Raw genomic sequence first — 19,040 nt, forward strand, 5'->3', positions numbered from 1 at the left:
TCCATTTCGAAAATGATATATGTGCCTGTCCCTGCAACACAGTGCCTCTATTTTCAAGAAAAGCAAATGCTACTGGTTCTTTCAATGCTAAAATAACATTTGGTACGTCAAAGTTATAAAACACATCCACTATATGTTCAGACACACTGCTCTGTCCATTCATCACAAAATCTGAAAGCACAGTATCTCCTGTATGTTGCATAAACACAAGATACATAAGATAGCATTGCTTTTACACTATTATACTTGCTAGTTACTTATTCATTAATATCTGTTATAATAAATCCACTATCATGTTTAAATTAAAGGAATGGCGTCTTAATGGCAAACTGTGGTGTTGAAAGAAAGAGAGGCCAGAGGCATAAAACCTTATTTTTCTCCACTTTTTGGTGGATCAATAAGTCATTAAAGGTTTCATACAGCCCTAATAAGACATCCACTGAAATACGAGACCCTCTCTCCAGCATTGTTTGAGGATTTTCAAGCCTTGGAGTTCACAAAACATTCATTTCAACAAAGTGAATGGGACGATTGGATAGGAGCAACCTTGTGGTATGAAGATTAAAACAGTTTGCTTGTTGGTCTATGTTGTACACTGCATTAGAAAACAGCAATGTCTGCATTGACCAAAGACTGGATTGGGGTCCAAGTACCTCTTCACAGTAATTTTTCTTCAGCCTTTTGATTGGATCATCGTGACACTGAGTGTGCTTGAATCATGTCAAGTGAGGCCTTCTTTCTCAATACATCCGAATGTAACACGATATGATAAATGTTTTCAAGAGAGACAGAATTGTGTCCGCTACATTCTGAACAAAGGCTACTATAGAAATACTTTGTAGGACACATGTACCATGTACATCAGTTAATATACAGAAATCACTGCATTATGCAATCTTGTGAAGAGACATAACCTTTGAAACCAAGAGTTCCTACAGGTACAGTAGTACACAGTTTTTTTTTCAAAATAAAAGCCAGTTTGATTGACACAGTGTTTAATACCAATTTTCATTTTTCAACTTCCAAGCCATCTGTGGTGTCTATGCAGCCATTCTATCACACCAAGTTACCTAATAAATGACCATGCTTGACAATGCTTCAAAAATGATACATACTATCACCAACAAAAGTCCTGTTAAAATATAAATATGTAAAACACAGCTGTTCTACATATCTATATAATATTAAATGTCAATATGTTATTAATGGTTTAGTAATGTTGCTGTCAAAGTGGTGCCAATTGAGTTAAGTCAGTCTGGATAATGTCTTACCTTCAGAAGAATGATTAGAGGCATCTGTTACACTTGATCATTCCGTATCTCTCCGGCTTCTGTAATCATTATGACAAACAGGATATTTAAGAATAACATTTACCAACACAAACATACACACATCAAAACATCATTTTATAATAATACTTCTCCGTTTTAAACCACTGTTATCCCACAAGCCAAGTAGAAGTGTTTGCCTTACTATGAGTAAATGTAACAGCAAGTCATAATCACATTGTACAAATGTTAATGAAAATTTAAGTAGAGTTGCTGTCTTAAAATTAAAAAGTATAATCATTTATAGACCTACTTTAATATCGAGTTGAATCACAAAAAATTGAAATTGCTTAAATAATTTCGATGAGTTAAAGTAATGTAAAATGTTGCCATGCATTATTGATCACATCATTTTCTACAGTGTAGTCAGTGAACCGTTTTGAATTTGAGCACATAATGTTAAAAATGGCTTTAGAAAACGCACTTTCATTTACAAAATTCTTGTAAGATTGACTTCATTTTATTTATTTTATTTTGACTTTTATTTTGATATGACATTTATGCCCCGCGTGAGTTCTTGTGGAAGTGAAGAGAAGTTGACCGTGAGTACTACGAGTTGCTCGAAGTTTCATTTTTTAGGAACAGAAGTTCTGTCTGTACGACAAGTTTCCATTGGCAGTAGTTGTGGTGTATTATTCAGAGTGCACAAACGTGAACAGTTTCGATCAGTCTTTTTGTTTTTCACTGTTTGAATTCATGCATAAAACTTGTCACGTGACTTTTGATGCGCATCATTATCATTTTCAGTTCTCAAGCTATCGTAAAATTGCGCGATGAATCACTGCAGATTGTTCATTGTTTGCTGTAAACACGTAATACGATATAAAACAACTGCATGACAGTCTGTAACGTTAAGTTACTTGCTTACGTTAAAGGGTCGTGCTTTGCGAAAACGAAAGTTCTAACACGAGTCTACTCCCATAAAACATAAAAACACATTTAAACATGTTTTTAATATCTTACAATGAACGTAAATGTGGGCTGGCGCTCTCAAACTCAAAAATAAAAACAATATTATGATAAAAAGACAAAAAGCTCTATAAAATGTTGAGAGTGTCTTTTAAATGTCCTGTTAACATAAAACAGAAATTGATTTGGGGATTAACTTTTACTGTACGCCACTTTTATATAATATAACCAATATGTATACGTAGTATATCTGGCAGTATAGTAAAATCAGAATTTAAACTCGAATCAAATACACTTTTGAACAGTTTTTGCATTCAGTGTAATCAAACTATTGAACCCATTTCTGTTCTCTCAACATGTTGGGGATCGTATTAAAGACAATGGGTCGTCTGGACGGGAAAGTGATTGTGCTGTCCGCAGCTGCTCAGGGCATTGGAAGAGCCTCTGCTATAGTAACTATTCATTTGATACTCTCTACATTCAAAGCCTGCCTGATTTCACTTCCTCTATTCAGCTCTTGAAGTTTATACACTGTGCTGCAGCTCATTGACAGCCCTGTGTGGCACTTTGACGGGTATAATAAATGGATTTACTATTGTCACAAGTTTCCCATTTGAATGAAAGCTTGACATGCGACGGCTGTCAAAATGACACTGTGATTTTTGAGGCTGTCATGTGGGGATTCATAATTCTTGGACATACGGTATTAACACTAAGTTAACTTCTAGTCATGAAAATCCTATAATTAATCACTGGGAATGAAACAAAGAGTGTCTTCGATCATTTAGGCAAATTTTCTGTCTGTGAGTCAACAGTCTGTTATCAGAGGAGTGCTGGAGGTGGTTAAGCAGCACACCTGCTAGATGAATACATTTCCATATCAAGTGACTATTCCAATGAGTTTTAAATGAGAGAAACTACAGATTGAGGAAACACCTTAGCCATGAGCCAGCTGGCAGGTTATATAAACGCAGGCACTCAAAGAATGAGTTATGCCATAGCACAAATTGTTGTGACATTAAAATTTCACTTGTATGAGGCTATTGAAAGGTTTTGATGGGAAGATTTGGCACAAATCTGTTAAATAAGTCAAAATGGTTTCTTAATATATTAGGTACCTAGGATATTAGATAAACTGTTACCTACCATAAAACTAACCCAACATGCTTTGAGCATGTTTGTCTATAGCTGTATTGGTAACTTATTTTTAAAATAATTTTTCATAGGTTGAAGTTTTCAAGGTTGAAATCTAGTCAAGTGTAAATATTTTATCATTGTGTATAATAGCATCGGTTCATATTATGTTGCTGCATTTACGTTTTGAAATCCAGACCTTTCCTTTTGAGTAAAACTGATTTACAGGCTTTTGTTTGTTGAGTTATAATTTTCTTGTCTTGGCATTTACATCCAGCCACAGTGTGCCATGAATACATAATCTTCTGTAAATATTAACACCTATGCCCCTATACAGGCTTTTGCAAAGGAAGGTGCCCAAGTCACAGCTACAGATATCAATGGCGAGAAACTTAAAGAGCTGGACGGCATTCCAGGTGATTCTCAATATTGACTGGATATATAGTGACACCTAGTGGAATTTTGTGAAACAGGCAGGTTGCTCTAAGTATTAACAAGATCTGTGATTGCCTAGCTTGTTATGCGAACAAAAATATTCATTTATTTAGGATGTTAAAAGGATGTTTGACTGCATTGCTATTAACACACATGTGCTTAATTGGAAATTACAGAAAAAAATTAGCATATGCATTATATTCATAACATTTATTTTTAAGAATAAAAAAGTATTACTATTAATAATCATATTACCATGTGTTATTATTATTAATTAATTATCTTTTTTAATCTTTTTACTGTAAAAGGCATGTGTGTTTATCATCAATGTTTAAAAATGTATTTTGAATCAACATTGGTGATGAAAGCTCTGGTCATACGTGCTTGCGTTTTCATCCGGTCAGGCTGCTCCTTTGATCTTCGAGCAACCATGTCTGTTTTCTCCCACAAACCGATTTCAAAGGCTGGTGGCCTTTTTAACCCTATTTTTCATACCTATCTGCTGTGTTGGACAATCCCATTACGCTAGAAACATATTGCTTTACTTCAGGGAAGCTTCATTCAGGCTTCATTCTGATTCTTGAAATTCTCCTCTTTTCAAGGTATTAAAACCAAGGTGGTTGATGTAACCAAGAAGGACCAAGTGGATGCCCTGGCCAAGGAGTTTGAACATGTGGATGTGCTCTTCAATATTGCTGGGTTGTTATTGTCATATAACAATTTAGAACTTAGCAATACGTCTGAATATAAAACAGTAATTGTTTATAGAATCTACAAATACACGAAATGATGTTTCGTGAGCCTTCAATTTGTCCTGTTATTAATGTCCTGTTTTTTTTCTCACAGATTTGTCCATCACGGCTCCATTCTGGACTGTGAGGAGTCGGATTGGGACTTCACCATGAATGTGAATGTCCGCAGCATGTATCTGATGATCAAGGCCTTCCTCCCCAAGGTCAACTTGTCCCTTTTAGGATGAACCTAGAACACATGTTTCCTTCTCTTTTTTTTCTACTTATACCCTATTTTCTTTTGTTAAGAAGGAAACTATCTATTTTATAATATCAGAAAAATTCTGACGGGTAGCAGAATGCTATATTTTCCTGTCTAATTTAAAGAATGTGATTTTAAGTGATTTTCACTTATTCTTATCCACACAGATGCTGGCTCGTAAATCCGGAAATGTCATCAATATGGCATCTGTGGCGTCTAGTATCAAAGGTAAAAAATTCTAACATGTTCTAACACACCTATTTACATTTTTGAGAGCGAATTAAGGGCTGCTGTAAAACATCATGTTGTCGATTGAGATTTGACCCTTTCCTCATAATTACATGTGATGATTGACGTTATTCCATGTAACTGTTGGCATATTATTTTACCCTCATTATCTCCAGTTCAGCTGATGTTGAAATTGGCTAAATGCCTGGTCAGGTAAAGTGTCCCTCCCCTCATTGCTTGCTTTTAATTGCGTGTCCAGGGGTTGTGAACAGATGCGTCTATAGCACGTCTAAAGCCGCTGTCATCGGACTGACCAAATCAGTGGCGGCTGATTTCCTCGAGCAAGGGATTCGCTGCAACTGTGTGTGTCCTGGTATGCTGGTGGTATATTTCTTTATTAGCTGTGTAATACATTGATTATTATATTGAGTCATTTTGCGGGTTTGTTTTGTTGACCTTTACAGGAACGGTTGATACGCCATCATTACGTGAGAGAATCCAGGCTAGACCTGATCCAGAACAGGTACAGGATCACTGACATGCACCACATCCCTACACCCACTAGCAACACATTAATCTTTAACGTGGGTTATGTTTGGTTCATTTTTAAATGTCTTTTGTATTTGGGTTTCTGATTCAAAGCTTTTTAATATTTATATTTCATATGAACTCTCGGGTAAGAATGCTAACAAACATCTGAGGCGCACGAAGCACGTTCTTCATAGCACACATGAAACAAAGGATTAATAGTGTCTATTGCAGAACTCCCTTATCATTGAAGGTAGTCATCGCAGCGTGTATTTCATGAGGAATTCCTCTTTTATAAAACAAAACTTTTATTTAAGATATGGTTTTGAAACAAATCACTTAGACTAAATAATGAAGGAAAAGCATCTATGCTTAATGTTTGTGCACAACAAATATTACTATAGTTTGTGTTGTATACAATACATTTATTGAATACCCTTGTGCAGTTTTTAGCATGCCTGACTGCTACAACAAAACACGGTATACCTAGTGACAATTTACAGTCATTCTTTTCATGGTACAGTTTTGGTTTCTATCTTTCGCCTCTCAGGCTTTTAAAGACTTCATGGCCAGACAGAAGATGGGTAGGTTGTGCACTGCAGAGGAAGTGGCACATCTTTGTGTGTACTTGGCTTCAGATGAGGTGAGCATTGTACTTGTTGGATAACCAGTTTTCTAATCTTTTAGATTGTAGATTTAACAAATTAAAAAATACTTAAACATGTTTTTTTTTATATCTGCAGTCTGCCTATGTAACAGGAACAGAAGTCATCATTGATGGAGGATGGAGGCTCTAAGGACAGTTGTTCTGTTTACTAAATAAACATGCATTCAACATCCGCAGTACTGTTAAATAATTAGTATAGTTAAAGAATTTGTAAATTAGTTTAAAAAAAACAATGCTGCTAGGTAATCACTGTCTATTGTACACTTATTAAATCCTTGTCTTGATGCAGTAATTTGGATTTTAAGAAGATTACAAACTCCAGACTATGCGTTTATTATTTTTTTCATTTTATATAATAAAATATTATATAATGATACTTTTTGTTTGAATAAATATGACATGCCCCAATGTAAACTGTGCTGCTGTATATGACTTCATTGTTTGTTATATAAATCAATATTCATTTTAATTTGAATTGGTATTCAATATGCAAAAAAAAAACAACGGCCAAAAAGACTTAAAACAAAAAACCTAGTATTACCTAAAAACAGTGAAAGAACGATGTGAAATAACTCTATTTTACAATTTATTGTGCACCTAGATTTTAATAACTGACTGCATGACTGGATAGGCTGTGAACAAGGTTCGCGTATGGTATGTAACCTCGGGGAAGGGGGGAGAGGTGCACGAAGGCTGGCTTGCAAGGCGCGGAGTTTGAATGGCGAAAACTTTACAAACAACAAAAAGTTTAAAGAACCCTAAATTGTTGAATGAAAACAATAGAAAGAAAACATATATACTAAAGATCGATGTCAATATGGACAAACATGGGGAAAACTGGAAAAATAAGGAGTGGTGGAGCGGCACAGCGGAACTGTGAATGGGCCTGGGTAAGAGAGGAAGTGAATTGGATGAAATCAATGCAAAAAAAGATAGGAAGTATAATGAGTTAAGTGGTAGGCAGGGGAAAAAGCTTAACATCATTTAAGGTTGTGATTAGGTTTGAGGAGGGAAATGGTTTATTAGCGATGAATCCGATTAAACTAACAACAATCTTGAAAAATCAGGTGAGAGAAATAGTTATGGCTAAGGTGCTGAGGGATGGTAATATTGATTGTGTGTAAAAATGAAGAACAAAGAGAAAGAGCAAGGAAAATGAAGGAAATTGGCAAACATAACGTGGTAAATGCAAGTAACATTGGCACTGGAAACAAATGGATTAAAGGAGTAATTTGGGGTGTGCCAATTGGTGTAAGTGTAGAAGACAAAATCAAATTTGCGAGGAGGAAGAATCAAAGTAAGACGAATGCAAAAAAATCAGAGATGGGATGAAAAGTGATAGTGAGGGCATTATGATATTTTTTGAGGATGAGATGCTTCCAGCTAAAGTAACATTATGGTACTTGAGTTACAAAGTGAGAGAATATATTCCAAAACCAGTAAGATGCTATAACTGTCAAAGATTTGGGCATCTGGCTGCAATGGGAAGAAAAGATGTGCCAGGTGTGGGGAGAATCATGGTTATGAGGAGTGCAATCGTAGCAATTGTGGGGGGAGTCATAGTGTGGCATTTGGAGGATGTGTAGTAATGAAGAGAGAGAGAGAAATTCAGCAAATAAAGACACAAAATAATATCACATATGCAAAAGCAGTAAGTAGGATTAAACAAAGAGGGAAGACCCAGTATGGTCAGACAAGCTATAGAAGTGCAAGAGGAAGTGAAGAAAATAGAGGTTAAAAAGCTGGTAACATTTATTGCGGGAATGATAAATGATACAATGGAAATCAAGTCAAAAACAGAGAGAATACAAATAATAGTGAAGCCTGCTGCACATCTGGGTATTAGTGGGATAACATGGGAGGGAGTGGTGACTGATCTGAATACTCAAGCAAGTCATTTAAGAAAACAGCTAATATGTCAGGAATAATAGAAGATAGTATTATGACAGCATACAGTGAATATACTGAAATTTACACAGATGGATCCAAGAATTTAAATACAGGAAAGACAGGTTTTGGTGTTTTTGTACCAGAATTGGGAATTTCAATGAAGAGAAGAACAGCAGATCATCTGGCAATATATAAAGTAGAGATGATGGCTATAAATGCTGCCCTGTACTGGATAGAGGAAAATGGCATAAAGAAAGCAGTTATATGTTAAGATTCCCGCTCAGCATTGATTTCAATCAAGTCGATTTCATCAAAAAGCAGGATTGCATAAATGAAATATATGAAATTTTATTTTGACTTCAGAAAGCAAATGTGAAAATAGCATTTTTGTGGATTCCAGCAAACATAGGAGTTAAAGGGAATGAAACTGCAGATACTTTAGCTAAAGAAGCATGTAAATTAGATGACATTATGAAAACCCTATATAGTAAATCAGAAGCAAAAGTATTAATTAAGAATAGTATAATAGAGGAATGGCAATGTAACTGGGATAAAGAAGTAAAAGGCAGACATTTTTATAGAATAGCCTAGGAAAAAGTAGGAAGTATGAGGGCATGTAAGGAAGATAACAAAATAGAAGGTCTAATTACAAGAATAAGAATAGACTTTCAGGGTTAAATAAAACATTACATCTAATAGGAAAACATCCAGCTGGTTTGTGTGACCATTGTCAAATTGAGGAATCAGTAGAACACGTACTATGCCACTGTCAAAAGTATGCTGCAGAGAAATAAGGGAAGAGATTAGGAAACAAATTTCTATAGAAATTAGCGTCAAAAACGTACTTGACGGACACAACAATAGAAGTTTAATAAATTACCAGTGGCAGAAAAGAACTGGATTAATTAACAGAATTGTAATATAAATATATTTGGGAGGTAGTGGACGCAGGCTCACACTCCAGTATTGTAGGTGGCGGTAATGCACCGTATCGTTGGATGCCGTCCGCCATTAAAATAATAAAAAGAAGAAGGTTCGCGCATGGCTCTTGACGTCTTGTGATTGGTTCACTTCTGCCCCGGAGGCGGGATTAGGTCACACTTCCGGATGCGGCTAGCGGGTCAAGAATAATCTGAAATCCACAGTGTTGGCGTGAAGTGCGTATATTTTTGGTTTTTAGCTCAATTTACATATATAAATTTAAGAACATGCTAAACAGTCACTATCGAGTATTTCGTGTGATTGATATTATCAATTCAAATGTATTTCTATAGCGCTTCTTTCTATGCACGTTTTCAAAGCAGCTTTACAGAAAACACTTGACTAAAAGAAGCATGTGCAATAAATAATTAACGTTACATCTGATAAAACATTGCATGTTATTATTTTAATGTAATGATGGTTTATTATGACAAATATGCGAAAACAGCCGTAACATGGACAATAAAATACACGTAAAGTTACGGTGTTGTACCGAAATTCGACTCCCCCGATTGGTTCATTCACTTAGGATGCTGCTTTGTGATTGGTCCCTATCTCTAAATCCCGCCCCACACCTAATCCTAACCTTTGTAGGGTAAAACAAACAGGGGAATACAACAACTGTATTGACGATATAACGTTACTAAATCTATTAGTATTCATTGAAAACAAACAACTGTAAAAACGTTTGTAATGTCACTATGATGACAGGTGTAGGTTCGTTGTGTTCAAGTCTTCAAGGGACACCCCAGTGACTGATTTACTAGTCTTATAAACACAGACAGACCATATGACAGTCCGATAGAAGACCATATGGTCCGAGCGTCTTGTTCAGTCGTGACAATCCGATTAACCTGTTGAATAAACCAGTCTGTTTCTTTCCTAGTAAATTGCGCATGATATTCCCGCACTAAACGGCACAAAGTTCATTGATATCACCAAAACAAGTCTTATGCATATGCAGGAGTGTTCTAATCTAATCTAAATACATTAGTAAAGCTAATATTACTCAGGTAGGGTGTGGATGGAAAGAAGCCTGTCGAGAGCGGCCACGAGCCTGTATCATGGCTAGAGAGTCCAGAGAGGATAGATCAGAACCGCAGAGCCATGGAGGATGATGACACATCCAGACCTCATTCAACATACTCACACAGGACTGAGGATGGAGCCTCCGCCCTGGGAAATCATACTGACGTACGTTCATGAATTACATTTGAATAGTTTTATGATGTTTTAAGGCGATTTCAAAAGTGACTATATAAGTGATTATAAATGTAAGCTTCTATAAAACTACTGTATGAGAAATTGACTGTTGTGGAGGACCACTGAAAACCAGGAATCATTTATCAATACAATAATTTATATGTAAGAATGTAACTAGATTAATCTCTTTAGGTAGACAATTTAATAGTCTGTTTGTATAATTTATGATTGAAAAAAAAAGAATTGGAAAAAAAGATCAGTTAAATGTATCTTTAAAGCATTAACTTCTGTCCTTCCTTTGAATAACCTGTAGAACATTTTTCTATGACAAACAGACTTTTCTGCAACAAAAGATGTTTTGTGGATGTCACAGCCTGACAAAACATTTAGGAACCTTAATTTTGTTTGCGTAAAGTCTAATGTTTTGTACAGAGTTAACATTGTCATTGTCACATTTTTTGTTGCAATTATTATTCGTAAGTATTTCTTCTTTAGTTTATAGCATGATTTTTTTTCTCAAAATCCACCCCTCCAGGTTTAAAAAATAATTTCAAAGTTTCTCAGGCTTTTGTACCATATTTTTTTATGATAAATAAATAAATAATACATTTGGTTTATGTCATAATCCATGCACTTTCACTGTTGTTATGTCAAAAAAATCTGTTAATAGTATCTTGCTCCAGGGGGCGCTGTTCACATTATTAATGTCCGGTGTGTTGCATTGGATAAGCCTGTTTCGTTTGTGTTAATAAAATGAACTGTTCTGTCTTCATTTTTCCCCTCAGGATCACCTCACGATCAGTCAGACAGTCTTGGTGGTTGGTAAGCGTTCAGAAAGCCCCAACCCGAGCTTGACCGAAGAGACGATATGCGTCCCCCGACTGGTGTCCTCAGTAGATGCATGCACCAACACAGACCCTCCATATAAATGGTGCCCTTGGCTGCGCCGATTATGCCCCTGTCCACCCAGAGGCCTGCTGGCCAGCATAATCACCAAAGGTTAGAAATGAGTCAAGAATCATATCGTTTCATTCACACTGGAGACACTGATGTCCAGCTTGTTTCTGTGATTACCGGTGTTGTACAAATGAAAATGGATTTTTGTTTTTTATGTGCAGTGATCATGGCTGCAGTACTCTTTGGGGTTGTGTGGTCCATCACAGAGAAAGAATGCCTCCCCGGAGGGAATCTCTTCGGCATCGTAACATTGTTCATCTGTTCAGTGGCCGGAGGAAAGCTGTTCGGACGCATTCGTTTGCCGAAACTACCGCCATTACCTCCTCTGCTTGGTATGAGATGTTCTGGAATCGTAAGCACATAAAGTTTGGAATAATTTAACAGCTTACTGTATGTACTGTATGTAGTCTGCTATTTATTGGNATAGGTGTGCGTTTAACTGAAAAATAATGCACACCCGTCGAACGTTCGTCAGCCAATCAGAATGAAGCATTCAACAGCCCCGTGGTATAACAATACAATAATTTATATGTAAGAATGTAACTAGATTAATCTCTTTAGGTAGACAATTTAATAGTCTGTTTGTATAATTTATGATTGAAAAAAAACGAATTGGAAAAAAAGATCAGTTAAATGTATCTTTAAAGCATTAACTTCTGTCCTTCCTTTGAATAACCCGTAGAACATTTTTCTATGACAAACAGACTTTTCTGCAACAAAAGATGTTTTGTGGATGTCACAGCCTGACAAAACATTTAGGAACCTTAATTTTGTTTGCGTAAAGTCTAATGTTTTGTACAGCGTTAACATTGTCATTGTCACATTTTTTGTTGCAATTATTATTCGTAAGTATTTCTTCTTTAGTTTATAGCATGATTTTTTTTCTCAAAATCCACCCCTCCAGGTTTAAAAAATAATTTCAAAGTTTCTCAGGCTTTTGTACCATATTTTTTTATGATAAATAAATAAATAATACATTTGGTTTATGTCATAATCCATGCACTTTCACTGTTGTTATGTCAAAAAAATCTGTTAATAGTATCTTGCTCCAGGGGGCGCTGTTCACATTATTAATGTCCGGTGTGTTGCATTGGATAAGCCTGTTTCGTTTGTGTTAATAAAATGAACTGTTCTGTCTTCATTTTTCCCCTCAGGATCACCTCACGATCAGTCAGACAGTCTTGGTGGTTGGTAAGCGTTCAGAAAGCCCCAACCCGAGCTTGACCGAAGAGACGATATGCGTCCCCCGACTGGTGTCCTCAGTAGATGCATGCACCAACACAGACCCTCCATATAAATGGTGCACTTGGCTGCGCCGATTATGCCCCTGTCCACCCAGAGGCCTGCTGGCCAGCATAATCACCAAAGGTTAGAAATGAGTCAAGAATCATATCGTTTCATTCACACTGGAGACACTGATGTCCAGCTTGTTTCTGTGATTACCGGTGTTGTACAAATGAAAATGGATTTTTGTTTTTTATGTGCAGTGATCATGGCTGCAGTACTCTTTGGGGTTGTGTGGTCCATCACAGAGAAAGAATGCCTCCCCGGAGGGAATCTCTTCGGCATCGTAACATTGTTCATCTGTTCAGTGGCCGGAGGAAAGCTGTTCGGACGCATTCGTTTGCCGAAACTACCGCCATTACCTCCTCTGCTTGGTATGAGATGTTCTGGAATCGTAAGCACATAAAGTTTGGAATAATTTAACAGCTTACTGTATGTACTGTATGTAGTCTGCTATTTATTGGAATGGATTTAATTCTGTTTTAAAGTAAAAAAAAACTTCTTAAGGAACTGAAGCCATTAATTTATCTTTAGGTTTTTTTTAGAGATTGTGTGGATATAAAGTAAAACAAACCTTAGCTGTGAACTTTTTCAGTCCCCACACTTGTAAAAAAAGCGTTGTGGTTCATTCCATTACTAGTGTTACAATTTAATTTTAGCACAACTGTCCAACTGCTCCAAGACAAACTTTCATTGTTATTTAAGTGTGTTTTGTTATGTTATTTTTTGTAATTGTAGAATGGATGCTGTGTGAGAAAACTGTAATGGATAACTCTGGGAATTTGATTTCTGTTATTCGCTTTTGCTGTCGTCTCCATGTGTGTCTGCAGGCATGCTGCTGGCTGGATTTTTCCTCAGAAACATCCCTGTGGTGACAGATGCAGTTTACATTGATGTCAGATGGTCTGCTTCTCTGAGGAACGTAGCTCTGGCTGTCATTCTGGTCAAAGCTGGCCTGGAATTAGATGGCAAGGTGTGAAAAAAGTGTAGGGAAAGATCCAACTACAGCCAAACCAGTCTGAAAAAGTTCATTATAAGTAAGAACAAATGAACTGGTAACATTTTACAATAAGGTTCCATTTGCTACTTAACCTGAACTAGCATAACTAACAACGAACAGTACTTTTGTATACTTATTAAATTAAGTTATTCAAAATGTTAATTTAACATGTTAAATTAACATATGCAAAACCATTTTTAAAATCACAAGTAGTTTGTTAATGAATGTACAATGAACCAACATTAACAAACAATTTCTAAACAAATTATCATGGTATTAACACATAAAATATATTTCTCATTGTTACATTGTAGCTTTAACTAATGCATTAACTAATGCTCATAAATAGATAAAGAGTCAGAAAACTGAATAGAAAATAACTTTAGCCAGAAGCTGATTTAAAGGCTTTTTTAAATTACTGAAAGCTTGGTGGAGTTGAAAGAAAGTTTGCTTCCAAAGCAGGTTTTAGGGCTATTTTCATAGATTTAGCAACTGGCTGGACGTTCATGAATTCTTTTATTTGTTTCAGGCCTTGAGGAAGCTAAAAGCAGTGTGCTTACGTCTGTCTATCCTTCCTCTCACCTGCGAGGCAACCACTATGGCCGTGGTCTCTCATTTTTTATTGGGTCTGCCATGGGTCTGGGGGTTTATTTTAGGGTAAAGTAATATTTCTAATAAGACATGAAGCCCTTGTGAAAGATCTACCCCTACCAGCCTAATTGCACCAATCTCTCTGCTCGATAGATTTGTTCTTGGGGCCGTTTCTCCTGCGGTTGTGGTTCCATCCATGCTGCTTCTGCAGAAGGAGGGTTATGGAGTAGAGCAGGGCATTCCTACGCTTCTCATAGCGGCCTGCAGCTGTGATGACATCATTGCCATTACCTTCTTTACCACCTGCTTGGGCGTAGCTTTCGCCACAGGTAAATACATTGAAAAATGTCTGACATATCGCTTATTGCTCCCTGAACTCTCTGGAGAAAAGCGTCTGCTAAAAGACTAAATGTAAAAATAATGAAAAATGATATTTAATAAATAAAGATGCTGGACTGCTGATGCATTTGTGCAGTCCCGGTAACACACTAGAGTGCCTGCAGACAGTATATAATATGAATTGAAATATAACTTTTATTTCAATATTTATATAATGTCTAATATGTTAATGGTTTTAATGTAGCTTTTTGTCTTTAATGCATAGCTCACATTCTACTTTAATGAACAGTCAGATTTTTCCCACGATCTGTTTACCGTTAACCATTTCCTCATATATAAGAGTGTTCTCTCTGTCGCCCTCTGTAGGCACCGTGTGGATAAATGTACTGAGGGGACCACTGGAAGTATTAGGTGGTGCGGTCACTGGTGTGGCCCTAGGGTACTTTCTGCATTATTTCCCCAGCAGAGACCAGGTGAGTGCACTACGACAACCTTTTGCTGTTCTCTTTAAATGTCTTTCACATGTTTTATTATCGATGTTTTATGTCTTTTAATGCACCACACAGAATAACCTGGTGCTGAAGCGTTCCTTTCTGGTGCTGGGGCTGTCTGTGTTTGCTTTGTTTGGCAGTAACGTGGCAGGGATTCCCGGCGCAGGAGGTCTCTGTATGCTGATCCTCGCGTTTGTGGCAGGAATAGGCTGGGGAAAAGATAAGGTTCAATGTCTCGCAAACACTGTTCCTTCCTTCCTTCTTTCCTCCTTTCATTTTCTGAGTTTTGTTGAAAACCACTGTGTATGTGTGTTTCAGGCACCGGTGGTGGAGGTGGTGGAAAGGTTTTGGTATGTGTCTCAGCCTCTTCTCTTTGGTCTCATCGGTGCTGAGATTGTCATTAGTGCTTTGGAGATCAGCACTGTGTGTGAGTTTCAGATGGACACTATACTTGAAGTGTAAAGAATTGAAAGATAAATGTAGTGACATGAGCTAAATTAGTTGAACTAATTCATGTCCACTTAATGTGTCTTTGATAAAATAATATAACAAAAAATAGGTTGCTCTGTAAAAACGCAAACGTATAAAAAACGTTAATAAAACATTTATGGTACATTATGGTGCAGTATGGTGGTAGCAGCATCGCTCCGCCTTAAATACTGATAGGTGCTGGGTGTAAGTTTTGGAGGATCTTCTGACAGACATACAATATAATATAGTATATACATAACTAGTTTTCAGAGGTCTATAAAGACGTTACATAATGTTTTTATTACCTTAGAATGAGCTATTTCTGTCTACATACATCGCGAGTCCCCATGTTGATTGAGGCACTACCCATGCATATGCTCACACTGTGTGAAATGTAAAGTATTGTTTGAAGTATTGCGTTAAGAAGTATGAATGATGTGTCCTCAGCTCTGGGTCTGGCAGCCCTGTTCATCTGTCTCACTGTACGCCTGCTCTTCACCTTTGTTGTGGTTCTGCGTGCCGGCTTCAACTTAAAAGAGAAAGTCTTTATCGCACTAGCCTGGATGCCTAAAGCCACAGTACAGGTAAATGTCTTCGATGTGTGTATCTTCAGATGTGACACTCATTCCCAACTCTATGACAAAGCGTGCTGTCAGTTTGAATATAAACCAGCAGTTAAATGGCAAATGAAATACATATAGATGTCTCTAATGGAGAACAACAATTTGATTGGTCCAGGCTGCGATAGGCTCTACGGCTCTGGATATGGCTCGCTCTAAGAATGACCTGGAACTACAGAAGTATGGTATGGATGTACTCACTGTGGCTGTGCTGTCTATTCTCATCACTGCTCCTATCGGATCGCTTATCATTGGTCTGCTTGGCCCTAGAGTTCTGCAGAAACCAAAGAACCCTGAGTGGGGTGAGATAAAGCATACACGTAACCACACATACTGTATGTGAACTATTCATGTAGGCAGCATATACAGTATATGCTGCATTATACTACATATTCGTTAAAAGCTGCATTTGGATATACATATTTAGATTCAATAAATTAAATAATTTCAATTCAAAAAGTTTAATGTGTTAGCCAAGTCAAGAGCCATGCAAAGCAATCCCAGAATGCACTGCAATATTCTCATCTAGGGTGGCCAGATGGAGTTCATGGACATGCTGATCATATAACAACACATTAGGGATGTATTGATGTATCAACTTATATTAGTTGTGACTCGCTCAATTATTATTAAAACTATTATCACTCTGTATATTGTAATTTGCCAATAGTAGTTTGTTAAAATCATTGGTGTTAGCTGAAAGAAATCCTACAACCAAATCTCAGAATATTTGTGTGCTGTGTGTTTGAGTTTGTTGTCATTAGCATAGCAACATGCTAAAATTTAACTGCTTGCTTTGTTAACGTTTGTCAAGTCTCTGTTGAACTTCACACGAGAAATGCTATTTGTGTGTTGCGTTTTAACACCAGGATGACAGCAGGAGATACGGTAACTGCATGTGTAGAAAGGCAATAGGTTAGCTAAACTCCATGTCTCTGTGAATAGCATTGAAACAGGTTTCTTGCCATAAACAAGCAATTTATTTGAACATGATAATGAAGTTATAGATAGCAATATGACCACATCAACCACATCTTGGAGAATTTGCATGCTGACAGGACTCTTGGTACTGTTTCACCCTGTGTGTGCTTTATTGTTTGTGCATTGCTTTTGACTTGGCTGATGTGTTGAACATTGATCAAATTTTCAGTGATTTTTACATTTGAATGCTCCAAGATAGTTATGGTCCAGTTGAGAATGATTGAACATTGTTGTAATTGTAATTTTCTGAATTGTAGCCGTCAGTCAAGGTGCTTTATCGGCATCAGGGACCCCAGTCACATATGAAAGTGCCCTATGATGGCTTTCGGGTATTTCTGGAATGGACTTTCCAGGACTTCACGATTGCTAATAATAGTTCATCCTTTCAGTGGATTCTCAATCTCATATTTATTACCTGCTGAGAAGACAGATCAGATGGCTTTTGAATTCTACTTTCCTAGATGGAAACACACATGGTAACCAACAAGGTTACAGGTCATTGTTAATCTTCAAAACATGCGTTTTGGAAGAGGGTGAAACACATACCATTTTGACACTATCAATGTTTTCATTATTCTATTATGACATCAACAAACCAGTTAGAAAAAGAAGTTGTTAAATTAGACGTATTACAAATGAATCTGCCTAGGCTGTATTGAAATGTCATGTAGCGTTTAGTGTTGTTTTAAACCCCCAAAATTTGAGATGTTGAATTAGAATTTCTGAAAGCCGTGTTACATATACAGTGTAATGTGGCTTTAACTACTTGTTTACAGCGAAGGTATATATCGTCGTTGTCCTTCTGAAACCTCATATGGCCACATTTGCATGAAATGGGAAAAACACTGTACTTAATTATTTCTACTGTGTTGTCAAAGGTGACAAGCACTTTTTATTGGTTAGATATTTGCAAATCCCAGTAACAAACATAAAGGGTGACTAATAATAATGATTATGGCTAAAAATAAAAATCACGAAATATGGACATACAAGGTTTCGTAAGGACAGCAGCGATAAAGAACATAATGAAATAGAGAAAGTTTATTATTAATAAAATTATACAAATTCTATGTTGACTTGTCTGATTTTGGGCATCTTAAGTAAAACATTTCGAGACTGTCTCAAAACATTTTTTACGTGCACATGCGATACATTTTCCTCATAATTTTTGATATTATTGTTTACTTAAACCGTGTATTTAAATTATAAATTATCATCAGGGTCATGTGAATGTCTGTGTAGATTGATCTATTTTTATTATCATTATTTAGTGATTTAAGAAGTACTGTTTGAAAGTTTTATATTCTGTTGTCTTGAATATAATGTATATGCTCACTCTAAAAAAAAGGTGCTGTATAGCACTAAAAGTGGTTCTTTGCTCGTAATCATAGGGGAACCACTTTTAGTGCTATATTTCGGTGCTTCGGTGGTTCTTTAGGATGACTGAGGTGCTATATAGAACCGCTGAAGAACCATACGGTGCTATATGTCACCTCGGTCACCCCAAAGAACCTCTGAACAACCACTGAAGCACTAAATATATAGCACTAAAACTGGTTCCCCCATGATTACGTGCAAATAACCACTTTTAGTGCTATATAGCACCATTTTTGTTTAGAGTGTACAGTGTTCATTTAAAATAATTAAATGACTATTGTTACTCATTTCTATTTCTTGGTCTTGCTTTTGTTAGTAGATGCATTGGTGCTGCACATGCAGCAGAAAATGAACCAACTTTGCCTGCTGGCAAAAGGCCCAGCTGACATTTGTAAACATATCTTGTTTTATCATCTAAGGCAAAGCAGATGTAAATAAGCAGCACTGTTACATTAGAGCATGCAGTTCTAGCAGTTTTGTTCAACCACTGGGTGTGTTAAAGTGTAAAAAACATAAAACTGCAAAGCTCTTGGTCTGTTAAAGCTAATTTTGTCACACACGTATTCTTAGTTACTCTTCTGAGACTAAACACTAACAATAGACAAAACAGCATTTGGGGTAAAACAAATGTTT

The 19,040-nt window shown here is 36.6% G+C and overlaps 3 protein-coding genes across 3 annotated transcripts; all 3 read left to right on the forward strand.

The window, feature by feature from the left end:
* The first annotated feature begins 1,830 nt into the window (after nucleotides 1–1,830).
* bdh2 (3-hydroxybutyrate dehydrogenase, type 2) lies at nucleotides 1,831–6,643 on the forward strand. Its single transcript, XM_057331143.1, has 10 exons — nucleotides 1,831–1,870; nucleotides 2,615–2,689; nucleotides 3,709–3,787; nucleotides 4,409–4,505; nucleotides 4,653–4,761; nucleotides 4,967–5,027; nucleotides 5,287–5,400; nucleotides 5,492–5,550; nucleotides 6,106–6,198; nucleotides 6,299–6,643. The coding sequence occupies exons 2-10, from the start codon at nucleotides 2,618–2,620 to the stop codon at nucleotides 6,350–6,352; spliced, it is 738 nt and encodes a 245-aa protein (XP_057187126.1). The 5' UTR covers nucleotides 1,831–1,870; nucleotides 2,615–2,617; the 3' UTR covers nucleotides 6,353–6,643.
* Nucleotides 6,644–7,049: 406 nt separating this feature from the next.
* On the forward strand, nucleotides 7,050–12,626 carry LOC130553035 (uncharacterized). Its single transcript, XM_057331772.1, has 5 exons — nucleotides 7,050–7,112; nucleotides 10,111–10,287; nucleotides 11,082–11,295; nucleotides 11,415–11,605; nucleotides 12,408–12,626. The coding sequence occupies exons 1-5, from the start codon at nucleotides 7,050–7,052 to the stop codon at nucleotides 12,624–12,626; spliced, it is 864 nt and encodes a 287-aa protein (XP_057187755.1).
* Nucleotides 12,512–16,570, forward strand: si:dkey-162b23.4 (sodium/hydrogen exchanger 9B2). Its single transcript, XM_057331138.1, has 10 exons — nucleotides 12,512–12,621; nucleotides 12,741–12,911; nucleotides 13,368–13,510; nucleotides 14,067–14,194; nucleotides 14,282–14,457; nucleotides 14,834–14,940; nucleotides 15,034–15,183; nucleotides 15,277–15,385; nucleotides 15,877–16,013; nucleotides 16,168–16,570. Exons 2-10 carry the CDS (start codon nucleotides 12,746–12,748, stop codon nucleotides 16,390–16,392), a joined length of 1,341 nt encoding a protein of 446 aa, XP_057187121.1. The 5' UTR covers nucleotides 12,512–12,621; nucleotides 12,741–12,745; the 3' UTR covers nucleotides 16,393–16,570.
* Nucleotides 16,571–19,040: the final 2,470 nt, after the last annotated feature.

This window comes from Triplophysa rosa, linkage group LG4, assembly GCF_024868665.1.
Source record: "Triplophysa rosa linkage group LG4, Trosa_1v2, whole genome shotgun sequence".
NCBI lineage: Eukaryota > Metazoa > Chordata > Actinopteri > Cypriniformes > Nemacheilidae > Triplophysa > Triplophysa rosa.